Below are 19,791 nucleotides of genomic sequence, written 5' to 3' on the forward strand. Positions count from 1 at the left end.
AAAAAAGAACAAAAAGAAAAAAAAATACTCAGCACCACAACAAGACAAAGGTAAATAATCCAATTGAAAAATGGGCACAGGATATGAACAGACACATCACCAAAGAAGACATTCAGATGGCAAACAAACACATGAAGAAATGTTCAAAATTCCTAGCTCTAAGAGAGATGCAAAGAAAAAAAAGAAAAAGAAATAGAGATGCAAATCAAGATAACTTATGAGATACCATCTCACCCCAGTAAGAGTAGCAATATTCAACAGAACAGCAAACAGCAAATGCTGGCGAGGTTGTGGAGAAACTGGAACCCTTATTCACTGTTGGTGGGAGTGTAAAATGGTGCAACCACTATGGAAGGCTGTATGGTGCTTTCTCAAAAAATTGCAAATAGAAATACCATTTGACCCAACAATTCCACTACTGGGAATATGCCCCAAAGAGACCATAACTGCCACCCACACAGATATAAGTACACCCCTGTTTATAGCGGCTTTGTTCACAATAGCAAAGAGCTGGAAACAACCTAAGTGCCATCACAAACGAATGGATAGAGAAGCTGTGGTATATTCACACAATGGAATACTATACTGCATTGAAAAACAAGGAACTCATGCAATATTATGCAAAATGGATGACCCTGGAGGACATTATGCTGAGTGAAATATCTCAGTCACAAAAAGACAACTATTGCATAGGGCCACTGTTGTAAAAGGGACTGACATCATGGTTGAGGGAAGACAGAAAAGGAGGAGAGGAATTATGTATATTGCATTGAAACAGATGAGGGAGAGATCTGTTTAAAAGGGACATATGAATGGGTATTCTTGTCATTACAGAAGTCCAGAGTGAAGGTTGCATAGTGTAGTGAACTTGGGGGGAAGGACTGCATAACAATGAGAGAGCTTTTCTTTTTCCTTTCAAGGAGAAAAGTGATTTGGGTGGGAAGGGGGTGGGTAGGGAGAAAAGTGCAACAATGAATGACTAGAAATCCTAAGTCTCTGTAAACATTCATTAAAATTAATAAATAAATAAATGTGTAAAAAATGGAAAAGCACCTGAAATATACTTTTACTTATTTCAGATGTATTTTGAAAAAGAAATAAAAGTGATTATACATTTTAAAAAAATAATTTAAAAAAATTCTCTACAGACATTGGAATCATCAGGGGAGTTTTTTAAAAAACTACTGATCCTGAATGATATGATTTTTTTTTTATGATACGATTTTAAAGGCTGTAGCCTAGGAAACCCTGGTGTTACCATGCTTTATGTGTTGGGCTGGTAACCTAAAAGAATGACTCCATGGAAGAAAGGCAGATAGCCTCCTCTTCTAAAGACATACAGCCTTGGAAACTTGACAGAGGGTGACTATGAGTTGAACCTATTCAATGACAGTGGCTTTGGTTTTGGGTGTAGCTTGGCCATTGGGATTTTTACACTTGATCTTAGCCAAAAGGCCGAGAAGCAATGGCCATTGGGATTTTTAAAAATCTTTCCAGGTAACTCTAATGTGCTGCACTTTGATAAGCACTGCTCTTTGGACAATGAATCCCCCACGTTCTGTACCCGGAGTGGATCACTCCCCCCATCATCTTCCATGCTGGTATGTCATTACAAGCAGGCAGACCTATACCTGGATCTCAGGAACCCGTGATCATGAATTCTACTAGGAGGCAATGAATTACTACTTCAAACCAAGGAAACTGGAATAGGTCCCACCCTACTGCCACTCAGGATTGACTCTGAGCCCCTACCTCATCCTGAAGCCGATTCAGTCCTCCAGAGGTCTTTTCAACCTCACTGGCCCAATCCTTGGCCTGGCGCTGGGCATCTGCCACCTCCCGCCGGGCCTTTTCCTTATAATCCTCCAGCTGAGCCTGTAGTTGCTGCAGAGCCTGCTTCGAGTCACCACCCATTTGCTCCAGCTGAAACACAGCAAAATGAGAGTTCTCAGTACTGTACTTCTTAAACAGATGCCTCTGTCCTACCTGGAAACAGACAACAGCACTCTCCCAGATCCCTATACTGCTCTTTCCTGGACCAACATCCCTAGTATTATTAGTGGCTAAGACTTTATAAGAGAGCTCTGCTGTGCAAGAAGTTGTGCTGCAATCCAGAAGGTGCGCGGTTCAAATCCACTAGCTGCTCCATGGGAGAAGGATGGCCAGTCTCCTCCCATGCAATTAACTGCCTCTGAAAACCCACCAGAGGGTCAGCTATCGTTTGGATTTGACTCAAGGGTGCACAACAATAACAAGAGTATACAGACATTGGGGTTCAAATCCCAGTACAGCCATATGAGCACAGGCAACTAACTTAGCCCTTTTGGGTCCCAGCTCTCCAACTATAAAACAAGTATTAGCCATCGTAATATCAGAAAGTTTTTGTGAGACATGCACTCAATTAAATTACCTAATGGATGTATCACAGTGCCTCATGCAAAGTAACCCTTAAACTTACTCTATTTTAGCAAACTGAAGATGCCAATCATTATAAGATAAACCACCAGGAAAGAAAAACCTGCCAACTGGACTATGACCCACCACCAAACATAAGATATAACCCATTTCAGAGATCATAAAATGTGCATTTTACAAACTGATAAATTGTTTGCTGTTGTTTTATAAAGTGAGAGAACTTCATCCTCAAAACACAACTTACCTCTCTTCCTCCATGTCCCCTTCCCCTTTACCAGAGATAAATTCTATCAGAAGATTCGTTCACTCATTATGTTTAGTTCTCATAGGCAACAACATGCTTAATATCCCTGCTAGGATGGTTTCCCCACGAATTGAAACCATAAAGTAAATGGGAAAAAGCAAAAAATAAGGAGGAAAGGTAGGAAGGCTGCCTTGGCCACTCCAGCCATACATCTGAGAAAGCACACACCACACATTTCTGAGGTTCCTGTCCACACCCCCACAAGCTGAGCTTCTACGAGTGGAGCCCCTGCTACACGCCCAGGCGGCCCTGTGCCCCACCTCCTTGTTCAGTCTGTCCACAGTCCGGTCCAGCAGACGCTTCTGCTCCTCCAGCTCAGCCTTGCCCCGCCGGAGGGCCTCACGCTGCTTCCCTTCCTCCTCCAGGGCCTGGTTCAGTGCCTGGCGCTCCTGCCCGAGGCGAGTCAGCCCCCGCTGGGCCTCCTCCAGCCGGGCCTCCAATGCCCGTTTGGCTGCTGCCAGGCTCCCTTCTTCTTCCTGAGCTGTATTCAGGGCCTCCTCTAGCCGCTGTTTCTCTGCCTGAGAAGGAGTAGGAGGTGAGGGAGGGCAGACAGGAAGGAGACAAAGCTTGGGTTCAATCATATGGAGGTGGGTAAGAGGAGTTGTCATCCCTGGACAGTGCAAATAGCTGCGAAATCAAAGGCTGACATTCACACCTGCGTGATCTAGTTTTGGGGAAAATAAGCCTTTGAAAACCTTCTGAAGCAGAGTTTTACTCTTGACAGTCACATGGTGGTCAGAGGTCAGAATCAACTTGATAGGAACTGAAAAACTGAGGGAACGGGGAGAGGTATCTATGAGCAATGAGAACAGATGTAGAAAAAAACCAGTAAAAAAATCAAGGCTCTGAGAGCAGCAAGGACAGGGTAGGAAATAAGAGGCAAAATACTAGTGTAGAGACTGAAACATTCACACCAAAGTGCATTCTATGGTATAAACCCCAAGGTTAAACAATGAGGCAAAAGAGAAGCACACTAAGGAGGAAATAAAATGTATGGCTACATATTTGGCCAAGAGAAAGCCAAGAGTTTCCACAGAAGCACTGACCTCCAGCCGCTGGACCTTGTCCCGAAGTCGTGCCTCCACCACTTCCCCGCCCTCCGCCAGGCCTCGCGCCTCTTTCAGCTGCTGCTCCAGACCCAAGATGCGCCGTCGGAATTCATCATTCTCCTCCTGGGTCTCCCGAAGGGTTGTTTCCACTGCTGCCCGACGCTTCCCCAGCATTGACGTCTCCGTCTCTGCTGCCATCTTAGCCTATGGATAGTTCAGAAAGCGGTGGCTCAGACCTCGGGGTCAGGGTACTTGCTACTCCCATGAAAGCCCCCACCACAGCAAGCGCTCAAAAAGACTGTGGTCCCACCTGTCAGAGACTCCCTGAGAACCCCACCCCTACAGAGCCTCAGTGTCAGACACAGCTGCCCTCCCAACAAATCCTGGCTGGTTTCTACCACACACTTAGGACCAAGGATCTGGTCATTACATACCTATGATAGGTAATTTCCACGCCCACTGGTTCCTCAGCCCTCCAGAACCCTCAGCCTCCACCTCCTAAGTCCTGGGCCCACTCCCCTTGCCTTGGAAGCCTCTTCACAGTCCAGTTTCAGTTGCTGGAGGGTCTTCTGGAGTTGCAGGTTCTGCTGTTCCAGCTCCTGGACTCGGTCAGCCTCGACCCTGAGGACTCCCAGTTTCTTCTCCAACTCCCGTTCCCGGAGCTGGCCAGCCATCTCCTGGCTCTGCTGCTCTGCCTGCAGCTCTTTGCACTCTTCCTGTGCTCGGCGCAGCTCCTGGAATGGAAGGGGGATAGTGGCAGGGCAAAGAGAGCTACCCCAGGACATCAGAGTCCCTCATCGACCTGGCTTGGTTCTTTAAAATCTCTGAACTTCTGGTCCCAGCTGCTTAGAATAAGAGAGACTGCAGGATTAACAACCAAAGAAGTGGCTAAGTTTTTGCTAAATCAAAGAAGCCAGGCCAAGAAAAACAAGAAGGCTACACAGACTGTATGATCCCATTTAAATGACATTTTGGAAAAGTAGAACCAATCTATGCATACCAGGAGCCAGGGTTAGAAAGGGGCTGACTACAGAGGAATAATGGAAGGATTTTTTTGGGAGGGGGGGTGGGGGTGATTAAACTGCTCTTGCATCTTGATTTTGGTAGATATGCAATTCTACACATATAGAATTCTGCACATGAGAACTATTTTTTTATCTTGATTTTCATAATCAATTCTATGCATATAGAATGTTACATATCTCCAGGGAGATCTGGCAGCCTAGTGGTAAGAATCTGCACTGTAATCCCAAAGGCATGCAGTTCGAATCTACCAGCTGGTCCATGGGAGATGGATGGACAATCTCCTCCCCTGAAATTTACTGCCGCTGGAGGGTCAGCTATGGGACAGTCCCAACTCGAAGGTAAGCAACAATACAAGCAGTAAAAAAAATCCATTGAACTATCTACCACTAAGAGTGAACTTCACTATATATATATATATATATAAATTTTTTAGAAATAGTCGTGTTTACCTTGAAATTAAGAGCTCAGAAGCTCGGGATCTTTGCTGGCAGTGCTACAATGCCACCATTCCTGCTTTACTCAAATCAGCTGGATGTGAGCCAAGCACTTGCACTGTGATGGATATCACAGGAGACAGAGAAGGCATACAGGGGACACACCCAACTTCTAATCAAAATGAACAATGAAGAATGAATAATAAAACTAATCAAATGCATAGTGAGCAAGTGGAGATACTATTCAGAGTTCAGTAAGAGTCAAGGTCAAATTGCCAAAGGGGCCCTTTAGAATAGTGAGAGAAGATCTTCACCCTGAAACCTACAGCCTCCCTTTCAGCAGGAAATATCTAAGAGAATACGCCATCCCCTTTTCCTTATGAATCAGGGTGAAGTCTCTCTCAGGGAGGAGTGATAGGGAATGGCAAGGGACACACTGACAAAGGAGATTAATCAGAACTGGTTTTGACAAACACTGTGGCAATGGGACAATTAAAACAGAATTTCAAAGGGGGGAAAAAAGAGGAACAAACTGGGGGGGTAGAGAAAATAGTGCAACAATGAATGAATGGAAATCCAAAATCTCTGTACATGTTCATTAAAATTAATAGCATTAAAAAAAAAGCCAAGGTCAAGAGGACTCTACTGAGCCACGGAAGACAGTACAATCTAGGGGCTGACAGTGGTGGAGGAAGGGTATAGATTTGCATGGTGTGTGTGTGTTTTTTTTTTCTATAAATGAGAGTTAAAGCATGGATCATTTATAATAATTTAAAAAAAAAGAATTTTCTAGATTGTTAAATAATAAAACCATATGGAATAGAGTTGGGGTTTTCAATCATAGCTGAACATTAAAACCTGATGGGAATATACTATGACTGAGAGTTGCCTCAAAAATTATGGGACACTGTGGGGTGGGTTGTGTAGGGATGACTATGTAACAGTGAATAATAAAAATAAAAATTATGGGAACTTATTATTTTCTCCTCATGCAGAGGAAAGAATGACTAAAAGACTCAATTAAATCATCAGTATGAAGGACATTAAGACCATGTGAGCTACAGACTCCAAATAGTCTGAGAATGGAAAAAAATAGATGGTGCCTGGCCAGTCCCACTGAGCACATTGTTGATTTTTGTTTGTTTTGTTTTTATTTAAATTGAATAAATTTCTTTTTCAAAATGCACAGCTGGTTGGACTTGTTCATGCATCTACACAAGCAGCTGGGGCATCGCCACCCTTGGTGTTTCTGGTGTAAATTACTTGAGCTCTATTTTGAAACCAGCTTGATAAGTCTTGTACTTAGTACTCCTGAAGGGCCACCCTGGCCAGGGAACAGAGACAACAGCCGGGGTTATAAGCTTATTATAGTCGGGAACTTTTTTTTTTTTAGTCGGGAACTTCTTGACAGAGTTTATTATATGTGGCTTTGTCAAACAAGACCAGGTTATTGAGTTTGTCCTGAACTCTGCCTTTAGACCACTTTTTCTTGGCCTTGCTCCCAGATTTGTTCACTGGGTCTTTGTTCCTTTTCTACCGTCTTTTTCTTGTTGACCTTGGGCAGCATTGTGAAGCTTGGAGAGGAACAACCACCAGTGCCCTACTGATCACTTTGACCAGGACCACAGAAGGTTCTGAACAGAATGGAAGAAATCACACCAGAAAAAAAAGACCAGACTTACTGGTCTGAACTGGTTTTTAAGTGATGGAATCTTCCAGACTGTGACTCTTAGAGATTCTTCAAACCTGGAAGTGAACTAACCTTCTGGTATCTGCCTGCAGGCAAACAACAGAGAGCCTTCTAAAGTGAATAACACTGGTGAAGGATGCACTGCACAAAATAATTAACTAACCACACAAGACCAGTAGGGCAACTGTTTTTATAAAAATTCCAAAGGCAGGAAGGGACAAGAAAGAATGACAAGTTGACAGGGGGAATCCTAGGGAGGAATCTGAGTGTTGTTACATTGGGGAAATTGTAACCCACGTTATAAAATAAAATGTGCATAAATTGTTGAATGGAAAACTCACTCTGTAAGTTTTCCCCAAACCATACATACACTATGGGGAATCAAAAGATGGATCATGATCCAAAAGAAGAAAATGCATCAGAGGATTTCAAATTCTTATAGAAGTCAGACTTTTGGGCCTACTGGGACTGGAGTCAAATCAAATCTACTAAAATAATCTTCATTGTTAAGGCCTTGAATCCACAACTATCTCATCATGTCATCTTTTAACTATATAGCTCTACTAGGAAATAATATTCATCTTGAACAGTACACTTTAAAAGCTTTTTATAAAAAAATTTTTTTATCGTAATTGGAGTGAAAGTTTACAAAGCAAAATGGTTTTCCACTCAACAATTCATACACATTATGTTTCATGACACAAATGACAATCCCTAACATTCTTCCCACTTCATTCTTATGCTTACGGTTTCCACTCACCCACCTTTCCTATCCCTTTCTGCCTCCCAAGCTTTACTCTTGGGAAAATGCTGCTGTTTTGATTTGGAATGATTCTAAGGAATTAGTACCTTCCTGATGCTACTGTTTACCATTTAGGCATGTATATTGTTTGGCTCTAAGTTGAATCATTGTGAAGATCTAAATTCTAGGTGTGAAGAATGACTAAGTGCTATATCATCTCGGGGATTCTGTTTGTCTCTATCAAGTCAGTAAGCTTGATCTTTTTCATTATTTTGAATTTTGTTCTCTATTTTCCTCCCCCTCTATCGGGAACTTCTATTGTGATCTTCAGGCAAAGGGGTCAACAGCGGTGGACTGGCATCATTTAGTGCTTTTGGTCTCAGGGCAGTTAACGATGAGATTCGAGTGGTCTCAAGGATTAAAGATCTCTGATTTTTCTTCACTTCTGTTTGTTCCAAACAAGGAAAAACCCAACAGTTGCACCTCAGATGTCTTACACTCTTTTAAAGAATGAATTACCTGGTTCGGGTCAAAATGACAGTAGTAACTCTAATACAAAGAGGAGTGTTAGAACATTTAAATTGTGATAAACAGTGATAAAAATAAAATATGGATAGAAATAGCAAGAGTAATGACACAATGTAAAGAATGCTGCCAGAACTGTACAAGTGGAAAATGTTAAATGGATACATGTTTTATTATGTATGGTTTCACATTCACAACTATACACAAGTAGAGAAAAAAAAAATAAGAGAATATCCACAAAACAAAAAATTATTTCTTTGAAAAGAATAACAAGGAATCAGAGGAAAAAAAAAAAAGACAAGAATAACAAGAAAAATTACAGGCCTTTAGCTAGAGCAACCAAGAAGGGCAGGGAGAGGGAAAAAAACCAAATCTCTAAAATAAAAATAAAAATGACAACCAACCCTACAGAAACAAAACAGCATCATAAAGACACTGTGAATAAAAACTATGAGATATCATCTCACCCCAGTCAGAATAGCAAAATTTAACAGAACAGCAAGCAACAAATGCTGGCGAGGTTAGGTTGTGGAGAAACTGGAACCCTTATTCACTGTTGGTGGGAGTGTAAAATGTTGCAACCACTGTGGAAGGCAGTATGGCACGTTCTCAAAAAGTTGCAAATAGAGATACCATTTGACCCAGCAATTCCACTACTACTGGGAATATATCCCAGAGACCATAGCTGACATCCAAGCAGATATACGCACACCCATGTTTATCACAGCTCTGTTCACAATAGCAAGGAGTTGGAAACAACCTAAGTGCCCACCAACAAACAAATGGATAGAGAAGCTGTGGTATATTCACACAATGGAACACTACGCTGCATTGAAAAACAAGAAACTCATGCAATATTATTCAAAATGGGTGAGCCTGGAGGACATTATGCTGAGTGAAATATCTCAGTCGCAAAAGGACAAATATTGCATGGTGTCACAACTGTAAAATGGGACTGATATCAGGGTTGGAGTAAGACTGAGAAAAACTGGATAAATTGTGTACACTGCACTGAAACAGATGAGTGAGAGAATAATTTAAAAGTGATGTATGATAGGGTATTATGGTTATCACAAGAGTCCACAATTAAGGTTGCATAGTGGAATGTACTTGGGGTGGTGGGACGGGTGTGGGGGGGATTGTGTACCAGGGAGGGAGTGTTTCTTTTACTTTTAAAAGAGAGGAGTGAACTGGGGGGGGAAGGCTGGGCGGGGAGAGAAGTGCAGCAATGAATAAATGGAAACCCAAAATCTCTGTAAATGTTCATTAAAATTATTAATTTAAAAAAATTGTTTGACATGGGGGGGGGTGAAGTATCCTGTATCAAAAGATTTTTACCAATAAAAATTGTTCTGAGTGGAAAAAAAGACACTGTGAATAATCGTATCCCAACTAATTAGACAACATATACAAAAAGAACAAATTTCTAGAAAGACATAAACTACCAAAATTAGATCAAGAACTAGAAAATCAAATCTAAAAGAGCCTAAGTGATAATAAAAAAAAAAGAACCCTACAAAGAGGTCTATGGCCAGAAGGTTTTAATGGAAATTTCTACCAAATGTTTAAAGATTTATTAATATGAATTTTTCTCAAACTCTTAAAAAAAAAGGAAACACTTTAAACTCATTTTATGAGGCTAGTATTACTCTGATATATCAAAGGCAGATATAGCTATCATAAGAAAAGGGCACCAATATCTCTTATAAAAAAATCCTATACACAAAAATCCTTAACAAAGTACTTACAAACCAAATCTGATAGTATAGTGAAAGGCCTAAATATGACCAAGTAAGATTTGTTCTAGAAATAGAACATGGAAAAGTTAATGAAACACACAATCTTATTAGAATGTGAGAAAAACTGATCATCTCAACTGCAGAAAAAGGATTTAGTAAAATCGAAACCGTTTTTGTGATAAAAACAATCAACAAACTAGCAAAGAAGATAGTTTCCTTAGACTGATAAAAGGCATCTATGAAAAGCTACAGCTAACAGCATATATATTTAATAATGAAAGACTAAAAGCTTTTCCCACAGTAGAGTGTGGTACTGGCATAAAAAGTGACATGCAGATCAAGAGAACAATGCTGACTGTCCTGAAATAAAGTTGTATTTGATTTTCCACAATGGTGCCAAGTCCATTAAGTGGGAACTTAACCGAATAATGCTTGAACAACTTGGACAGTTACATGCAAAACAAAAGACTTGGTTGTTACACGGTATAAAAAATTTAACTCAAAACAAGTCAAAGAGCTAAAGGTAAAACTATAAAATTTTTCAAGAAAACACAGCAGTAAATCTTTGTGACCTTGGATTAAGCAACAGATTCTTCAATGTTAAAGTACAAGCAACCGAAGAAAAAGATCTACATGGGACCTCATTAAAATGAAAACCTTGGTGCTTCAAAAGACACAAGTGAAAAGTAGAAAGGTAATTCACAGAATGCAGGAAAATACTTGCAAATCATGTATCTGATAAGAGTGATGTATGTGTGTGTATATATATATAAAGAATACATATGTAAATAAAGAATATACATCATGCATAAAGAATGTCAATAGCCCAATAAAACTTCAAAATGAGCAAAGGATCTATGTGGACATTTCTTCAAAGATGATATATTTTCTTCAAAGATGATATATTCATGGTCAATAAGTATATAGAATGACGCTGAACAACATCAGAAATTAGGGGGAAAGTTAAGACCACAATAAATGGGGGATGGTGGTGTTATTATGTGATGTTGCGTTAACTAGGACTCATAAACACCAGATCTGAGCCTTGCCCTGGGCCATCCTCATTGAGCCCAATGTTAAAGCCACTGTGTTGGTCCATCTTGTTAAAGATCATCCGCTCTTTCCCTGACACGCCATCTTTCCCAGTATGGTATCTTTCCCCCAAGAATGGGCCCCTCCTGACAACACTATCAAGTATGTGAGACAAAGAGTCACCATTCCTGTCTCTAAGGAGCCCTCTGGTTGCACTTCTCCTAAGACAGACCAGTTTGTTCTCTCAGCAGTCCTATCCAGCTATAGCTGGGTTGTTGTTTTGTTGTTATGTGCTGCTGAGTTGGAACCAACTCATGGCTGACCCTCCAACTGATTTTCAGAGCCAGTAAATCATATGGAAGGGAAATGTGCATCTTTCTCCTAAGGAGCAGTTGGTGGAGTTAAACCACATGCCTTTGGGTTGGCACCATAGTTCCTTACGCAACTGGGCCACCAGAGCTCCCTCTGACTGGGTAAGACTATACATGTGAGATGTTTGTGGCCCACAAGTGGACAGAATAGCTTACTAACAATGTATAAATACCTTCTGGGTAAGAATATGCAAATAAGGTGTGTTCAACACTAATGGAGAGATTAGTTAATTCTGTCATCCTACCAGGCTGAAACTGAGCAGGTTTGGTGGCAGAAAAGAGAATGTCATTACTGTGAAGAAAGAAGTACAAGCCAACGATTCCGGTGAGGGACAGAACAAGAATTAGTAGGTAATAAGGCATCCCAAATGAAAGTAGAACCAGAGATCAACATGAGACAGAGCTCAGCTGGATGTGACACTACCTGAAGCCAGGGCTAACCATATGAGCCTAGGCTTACTCTTAGAGCTGGGCTGGTGGAGACTGGAAAGAAGGTAAGGTGGCACGTGATTGACGAAACTAAGAGAGCTTCGTGCTGCTGAATTCTTGATGGGGATTCTTCCCCCTTCTGCTGCTCTGACTTACAAAATGTAAATACACACACATAGGGGAAACAGGAATTCTGGCGTAGAGAGTTGTGCTAACCCAAATACACGCCTCGGACTGTTCAAATCTACCAATAGTTCGTGGCGAGGAAGATGGGAAATCTCCTCTCAAAGGATTTTTTAAAAACCTCAAAAACACCAAGGAAGGGTCAGTTCTGAGTCAATGTCAGAAAGTTTTGAGATGATAAAAATAAAACAGTATGCGGTCTGGTTTAAATTCTTTAGCTATTAGCCACTATGAAAATTTAGAAAGTACCATAACTGGTCTGAAAGACGTGTGTAAAGCTTTCAATGAAAGGCACCAACTAATCACAAAAGAAAAACAGCACTGTATGGTCCATCCTGAAGTTGTTTAGTTTATCTACTGTATAATTTGTTTCCCAATTATACACTTGACAAATACATTTATTTAATATGGTATTAATGAAAGACTGCTTATTGCTTTCTCACTTTACCCAGCATGATAAATTAATTGAGATTATTCAGAAGAATGCACAAGGTCACTGTCAGCATGTACAGTTAACAGACCTCAAACTGTACATAGTAGGTATTGACTTGAAAACAATATAGTAAAAATATAAGACCATTTTTTCACATAACTGTTCTTTTAGGAGTTTCCTACAGAAAACAGAATTTTAAACTACCTAACACACCACATAGGTACATAGGACCTGAAGTGCTTGCTGCAGAAGGTCAAGGACTGCAACCTTCAATACAGATTGTGGCTCTATATCAAGAAGACAAAGATTCTCACCATGGGGCCAAATGGCAGCATCAGAATAGATGAAGAGATTGAGATTGTTAACAGCTTTAGTTTGCTTGGCTCCACAGTCAACACTCTTGGCACCAGCAGCCAGGAAATTAAGAGACGTATTGCCATGAGAAAGTCTGCAGTTAGAGACCTCTCCAAAGTACTGAAGAGCAATGGTGTCACTCTGGAGACTAAGGTGCACCTGATACAGGCCATAGTCTTTGCCATTACTTGCTGTGCTTTGGAGAGCTGGACAATGACTAGGAAGGATAGGAGAATTGATGTCTTTGAGCTGCGGTGCTGGAGAAGAGTATTGAATATACCATGGACTGTTAATAAAACGAACAGGTTCATCCTGGAGAGGGAGAAATCAGGCTGCTCCTTGGAGGCAAGGATTTTGAATCTTCATTTGACATACTTTGGACATGTTGCAGGAAGGGACCAGTCCTTGGAGAGGGATGTCATGCTTGGGAGGGTGGAGGAACAGCATAGGAGAGGAAGACCCTCTATGAGGTAGATTGATTCCGTGACTAGAGTAATGGGGGTGGGTGTATCGGAGACAGTGAGGTTGGCACAGGACAGAGCAGAGTTTAGGGCTGTTGTACACAGGGTCGCTATGAGTTGCAGGCGACTTGACGGCACATACCACCACCACCACCACCAAACCTAATTTGGTTAAACTTTGTTATGTTTTTTCCACAAAATACTCTGTCTGAGATCAAGATTTTATTTATCTGTAAAATTAGTAATTAGAACTATGTTTCTCTATGCATAAAAAAAAATATGATTACCTTGCTTAAGGAATACAGAGTTTCTATTGGGGGTGATGAAAAGTATTTAAAAATGAAGGGAAGTAATGGTCATGCAATATGGTGAATGTAATGAATGTCAGTAATTTAATGAATTTTAATCTCTACAGTTAAAATGGGAAGTTTTTGGTTCCACTGAATTTCTAAGCTTACCATCAAGTCGACTGTAACTCATAATGACCCTCCATCAGCCTTCCAACAGGGAGTGTCATTCTCCCCGGGAGCTGCTGGTGGTTCAAACAGCCATTGGCTTCAAATCACAGATACAAAGCCTTTTGGTTAGCAGAGCAACATGCCCCAGACTGTGCCCCTAAAGCTCCTTACATAATTACCATAATAAGATTTAAAAAGCAGTTCAATTATGTTACATACCACGCCACAGGGCTCCTTCACATAATTATTACTATCTTGAGTATGATTACGCCGTCTTGCAGCTACAGGCATGACACACAAGGTTTGAGTAATAATTAACTGAGCAGCTACAGAGATCAGGAGGCCATAAATGCCAGTCCGTATAAGGGAATGGAAGGAACCCTGGTCATGTAGTGCACTATACGTATTGGGCTGTTCACTGAAAGGTTGGCACTTTGAATCCACCAGGAGCTCCTCAGAAGAAAGATGAGACAGGTTCTGCTCATTAAGACTTACAGCTCAAAACAACTATGAGATACCATCTCACCCCAGTAACAACAGCAAAATTTAACAGAACAGCAAGCAACAAATGCTGGCGAGGTTGTGGAGAAACTGGAACCCTTACTGACTGTTGGTGGAAGCGTAAAATGGTACAACCACTGTGGAATGTGGTGTAGTGCTTTCTCAAAAAGTTGCAAATAGAGATACCATTTGACCCAGCAATTCCACTACTGGGAATATACTGCAAAGAGACACTAACTGCCACCCAAGCAGATATATGCACACTCATGTTTATTGCGGCTTTGTTCACGATAGCAAGGAGTTGGAAACAACTTAAGTGCCCATCAATAAACAAATGGATAGAGCTGTGGTATATTCACACAATGGAATGCTATGCTGCATTGAAAAACAAGGAATTCATGCAATGTTATTCAAAATGGGTGACCCTGGAGGACATTATGCTAAGTGAAATATCTCAGTCACAAAGGGACAAATACTGCATGGTGCCACTGTTGTAAAACGGGACTGACATCAAGGTTGGGGGGAGACTGAGAAAGATGGGATAAATAATGTATTCTGCATTGAAACAAATTAGGGAGAAAACTGTTTAAAAGGATATGTGATTAGGTATTATTGTCATGGCAGGAGTCCAGAGCGAAGGCTGCATAGTGGAGTGGACTTGGGGGGAGGGATTGTAAAACAATGAAAGAATTTTTCTTTTACTTTTCAAAGAGAAGAGTGTACAGGGTGGGGGAAAGGATGGGCAGGGCGAACAGTGAAACAATGAATGAATGGAATTCCAAAGTCTGTAAATTTTCATTAAAATTAATAAAAAAATGATTAAAAACCTGTGGAAACCTGATGGAGGGTTTGCTGTGAGCTGACTTAACTCAACAGCAGAGGATTTATAATTAAGGAAAAGACTTTCTAAGTTATTAAAATCATTTAAAATCATTGTCTTCTTGTTCCTTAATAAACTAAAACACTAGGATCATAAAGAAATTAGGTTAACTTTTAATTTTATTACCTTATCATTTATTACATATTTCAACATTCATGTAAGAGAAAAAGAAAATTCTTTTTTTAAAAAAAGACCAAAAACTTAAAGCATTCTAGGCCCACCACAAGGCCATACGACTAAAGATGAAGATGCTGCACACTGGGATCTTTTAACTCATCAAGTCTAGGTTTTGTTCTCTTTCCATAGGCTTCAGATTACAATTTCCTACCGAGGTCAGCTGGCCAGGCCAACACAAGTGTTCTGGTCCATGTGACAATAATTCTTACTATCAACTAAGCAAGTTAGTAAACTGGCATTCTAGCTGTAAATGTTTATTTCACACACATAGTTAACGAGTCCTCCCTGAGAGACAAAGCCCCCCTTGCCACGCTGACCAAATTCTGAGCCTGACACTGCAGTTTTCACAAATCTACTGAATACTGCTGCTACCCAGGAGGGCTCTTGGGAGGCAGCCAGGGCCTGCTGGCCATCCCCCAGCCTGGCCACTAAGAGCTCTTTCCATTAGAAACGCCTACATTCAGCAAGGAGATTAGCCCTGCTGGACTGGAGAGCGTGTGCCAGGAGGGAGATAAAGTTAAGCAGGCAGCTAGGGCCTGAAAACCAAGCACAGCTGAGGCTGCCACAGTAGTAGGGAGGCACCCCTGGGTCTCAGGACCCATTACCCAATAAGCAAGGTACATAAGGGCTAACTGTATTTACTTACTAATCTGTAGCAAACAGTTTCACCTGGATTTCTCAAAAGTTCAGTACAGTTCATAACTAAACACAATTAAGCCTGAGTGTACTACAGTTACTATAAACTGGTGTATACTATGTTTACTGGTTAATCTACCCCTTGCGGGTAGGTTAAGGCAAAAGGCAACAACTTCAACTGGTCCTTCCATCCCTCAACTTCAAAGTACCTTCTTGAGCGCCTCAACCTGCTGAGTATCTCCAGCACCAGCTCGGACCTGCGCCAGTTCCCTCTGTAAGGCTTCCATCTTCTCCCCAAGCTCCTCTTCCATTTCCTCTTTCTCCATCCGCAGCTGCAGAAGCCTGAGTCCAGGAAGGTGATACAAAGAGAAATGGGAATAAGATCTAACCACTTGCTTAGGGGTCAGCACACTGGGCACCTGCTCTTAGAAAGGAGGAAGGCAGATGTAGAAAAAGATTATCTAGGAAATAGATGAGTAAAATGGCAGTATGGGTAGAAAGGAAGTGGAATATAAGAAGTGTCTCTGAGTAGGGCAAGCTCCTTACTCCTGCTTGGTGGCTCTGAGCTCCTCCTTATTCTTCTGGAACATATTCTGCCAATGCCCTGTCTCCTCTGAGCTCTCCTCCAGCTCCCTCTGCAGCCCTCGTAGCAGGGCTGACATCTTCTGCCTCTCAGCCTCCAATGCCGCCTGGTCCTGGAGTGGGAGAGTTAAAGACCAGGAGGCTCACAGGAAAGAACTCAATTCAAACTAAGCTGTGTATGTTTAGAAGGCACCATGTGTGCGACACACCCTGAAACCTCAGGAGAATCAGTACAATACTAGCAGGAGGGATTCTCCCCAAGTCACAACCCAGCCCTGACCTCTACAGGAAGCCTTCCCTGGTTATCAAACTTAGAACATACCCTCATCACAATTCTGGTCTGCACTCTGCCTTTGCAGGATTTTTTAAAAATAAGGTTTATTATACAGTGAGTTCCCAAGGCTTCAAGACCCCTTCCCAAGCAGTGCCCATTTCTCCTAGTCCCTGCTCCTGTGACATGCCTGGGTTGCATCCTGCATGCTTTGGCGAAGCTGCTCTGTGTCTCGCTGGTACTGCTGCCGAACATGCTCCACCTCTTGGTCCCGGGAGGCCACCTCCTCCTTCAGGGCCCCCTTCAAGGCTGTCAGCTCCCGCTCTCGCAGCCTTAGCTGTTCCTCTATCCGCTGCTTCCCCTCCAAGACCTCTTCAAGAAGTTCTCGGGTCTCCACCAGGTCCTGGAGAAAATGAGGCAGAAACACAGAATGATTATATTAAAATGCATCTACCCACTAATTCATTCATCCATCCATCCATCGAACAAAATATTTCCTGAGCACCTTCTATGTGCCAGGCTAGGTACTCTGTCCTTCAAGAGAAAGCTCACTAAGGAGTAGCTCTAATATGTCACCTGCTTTCCACACTTTGGAGAAACTGGATGAACAGGCTTGAAGACGCACAGGTGACAGAAGGCAGGGGTGAGGATTCCTCAGACTGCTCCCTACCTTCATCAGCACCTCCTTTGTAGGCTCAGGACCCTGTTTCAGCTTGTTCTGCAGCTCCTCTACCTGGGTCTCCAGTCCATGTCGTAACCGTTCACCCTGGTCCAGAAGGAGCTTCATGCTTTGAAGTCTAATAAATAATAATATGTAAGATTTAATAAGCATTTGTGTATTTTTTTAAGTAAAAAAAAAGGGAAACAAAATCCCATTGCTATTAAATCAATTCCATCCCACGGTGACCTTCCATCAGGTTTCTGAGGGTGTTAATGGAAAGACACTGCCTCATCTTCTGAATGCAGAGAGGCTGGTGGGTTTAAACTGCCAGCCTTGTAGCTAGCAACCTGATGCTTAACTACTATGTCACAAGGACTGTCTATTGAGCACTAGACTTAGGAAATAAAAAACTTTACATAATAACTCATTTAAACATCCTTCATGTCTTTGTTCAGTTCTTAATCCCTTCTTTATATCTTTGTTCAAATCTTAATAAGGCCTTCCCTATCTGATTTAGCACTGCAACTTACTCCCCATAACCAGCCCCCTCAATATATTTTATCCTGCTCTGTTACACCTCCTAATGGTTTTAGTGGTAAGGAATTGCACTGCTATCCCAAAGATGTGTGGTTAGAATGCATCAGCTTCTACACAAATGAGAGAAAGATGGTCAATCTCCTCCTGTGCCATTTACTGCCTCTAAAAACTGGAGGGTCAGCTATGGGTTAGTTCGGACTTGACTATATACAACAATAACATATTACAAATTTATTTAAATAAAATGTGTTTGTTGTTTGCTGTCTGTCTCCCCTCCTCACTAGACATTAAGCTTCTAGAGAGCAGGGCTTTCTCTTTATGATTCACTGTTGTACCCCAAGAACCAACATTAGTCCCTGCCATGCATTATTCATTGTGCAAATATTTACTGAATGAATGAATGAATGAACCGCCACAGCAATCATCTGAGGTAGGTACTAATTATTATCCCCATTTTACAAATTAAAAATATGAGGCACAAAGGCAGACCCCCAGCATAGCTCCAAAGGCGTTGTACTCATTACACACTAGCCTGTCTGACATAAAGGGGAAAGTAAAAGGTCTGTCTTTAAACCCTCTCTGCTTATTTCAGCTTTTGGAGGTTTCCTCTGTGTCTCCCTGAACCCTGGGGATGGATATCCAACTCCATCAGAGCCCTCTAGCAGCCCCACGTGCACAGAGAGCTGCACTCACTCCTTGACGCTCTGCTGGGCCTCCCCCTTCTTCCTGTCCAGAAGCTCTTGCAGTCGGCTACACTCCTCTGCCTTTTCCTCCAGCTGCCGCTCCAGCCTCACCCGGGATGGCTCCAGCCTCTGACGCTTCTGGAAAGGGGAAGGAAAATACACTAGGTGGAAAGTGGGAAAAAAATCTCTGAAGGAGAGATAACACGAATGCCTAGCATTTATTAAATATTTTACTGTACGACAAGCACTGTATTAGGAACCTTAAGTGTATTCTCAGCATCTAATCTTTGTAACAGTCCTTGGTACTAGTAATAGTTTAAAGTAGTCCAAATATGTCCAGAAGAACTGGAAAGTGCCTGATTACCATTTACAGAATGTTTTGATCAGAGTCTACAGAAGAATCCTGATCTAAAGGAGGATAAGGTTGAAGAGAATTTAAAATTTGCATAGAATGCAGACTTTCTGGAACTGCAGAGGCTGGATAAATGCCTCTGAAACTACTACTCAGAGACAATCTTGAAACCCTCAAATCAAACATATAGCCTGAAGTCTTCTTTAAACTCAACAATAGATTCCCTTAAATTAGCTGTTTAAGACCTAGCTTTATGAGATCTAATAGCAATAAGAATGATAAGAAATGTCAGGGGCAGGGAGTTGGTTTGTAGCGGAGAAACAATTCTGAAAAGGAGGCTGATAATGACTGAACAACTTGAATGCAATCAATGACAATGAATTGCATAAGTAGACATTTTTGCATTTTTTTAACTCTCTACTATGTATATACCCTTAGCAACAAAAACGTAAGTCTACATAACATTTGGTATTCCTTTTTAAAGGTGAAACATAATTTCTCCTATGAACATCCAAAACTTTTCTAACTGGGTAAAAAGGGAAACCACAGACTGGGAAAAAATATTTGGTAATGACATGTCTAATAAGACACTTAAATCTAGAATTGATAGAATACTCCAGCACCTCAACAAGATAAACAACCCAATCACAAAGTGGGCACAGGATATGAACAGACACTTCACCAAAGAAGACATTCAGATGGCAAAATAAACACATGAAGAAATGTTCAAAATCCCTAGCTCTCCGGCGCTGGCTGAACATCACCTGTGACTTCATCCATAGCCACTGGTGAGAGTCAGCGCCCAGAGCCATCAGGGGCTTTAAGCTCGTTGCCCACTGCTGTGGTGTGGACAGCTGAAACCCAGG

General features: G+C 41.6%; 1 protein-coding gene across 1 annotated transcript in view; it reads right to left on the reverse strand.

Annotated features, from left to right (window-relative positions):
* CGN (cingulin) overlaps positions 1-19,791 on the reverse strand; it is a 30,466-nt gene that overhangs the window by 5,645 nt on the left and 5,030 nt on the right. Inside the window, exons 5-13 of the mRNA XM_006900092.1 lie at positions 18,584-18,711; positions 17,363-17,489; positions 16,883-17,095; positions 16,386-16,534; positions 16,049-16,181; positions 4,293-4,502; positions 3,766-3,972; positions 2,980-3,237; positions 1,753-1,923 (exon numbers count right to left, since the gene is read on the reverse strand). Of these exons, the coding sequence (XP_006900154.1) occupies positions 1,753-1,923; positions 2,980-3,237; positions 3,766-3,972; positions 4,293-4,502; positions 16,049-16,181; positions 16,386-16,534; positions 16,883-17,095; positions 17,363-17,489; positions 18,584-18,711 (1,596 nt within the window). The remainder of the gene's footprint in view (positions 1-1,752; positions 1,924-2,979; positions 3,238-3,765; positions 3,973-4,292; positions 4,503-16,048; positions 16,182-16,385; positions 16,535-16,882; positions 17,096-17,362; positions 17,490-18,583; positions 18,712-19,791) is intronic.

Source organism: Elephantulus edwardii, unplaced genomic scaffold (assembly GCF_000299155.1).
Source record: "Elephantulus edwardii isolate Elephantulus edwardi_28Jun2011 unplaced genomic scaffold, EleEdw1.0 scaffold00273, whole genome shotgun sequence".
In the NCBI taxonomy this organism is placed as follows: Eukaryota; Metazoa; Chordata; class Mammalia; order Macroscelidea; family Macroscelididae; genus Elephantulus; species Elephantulus edwardii.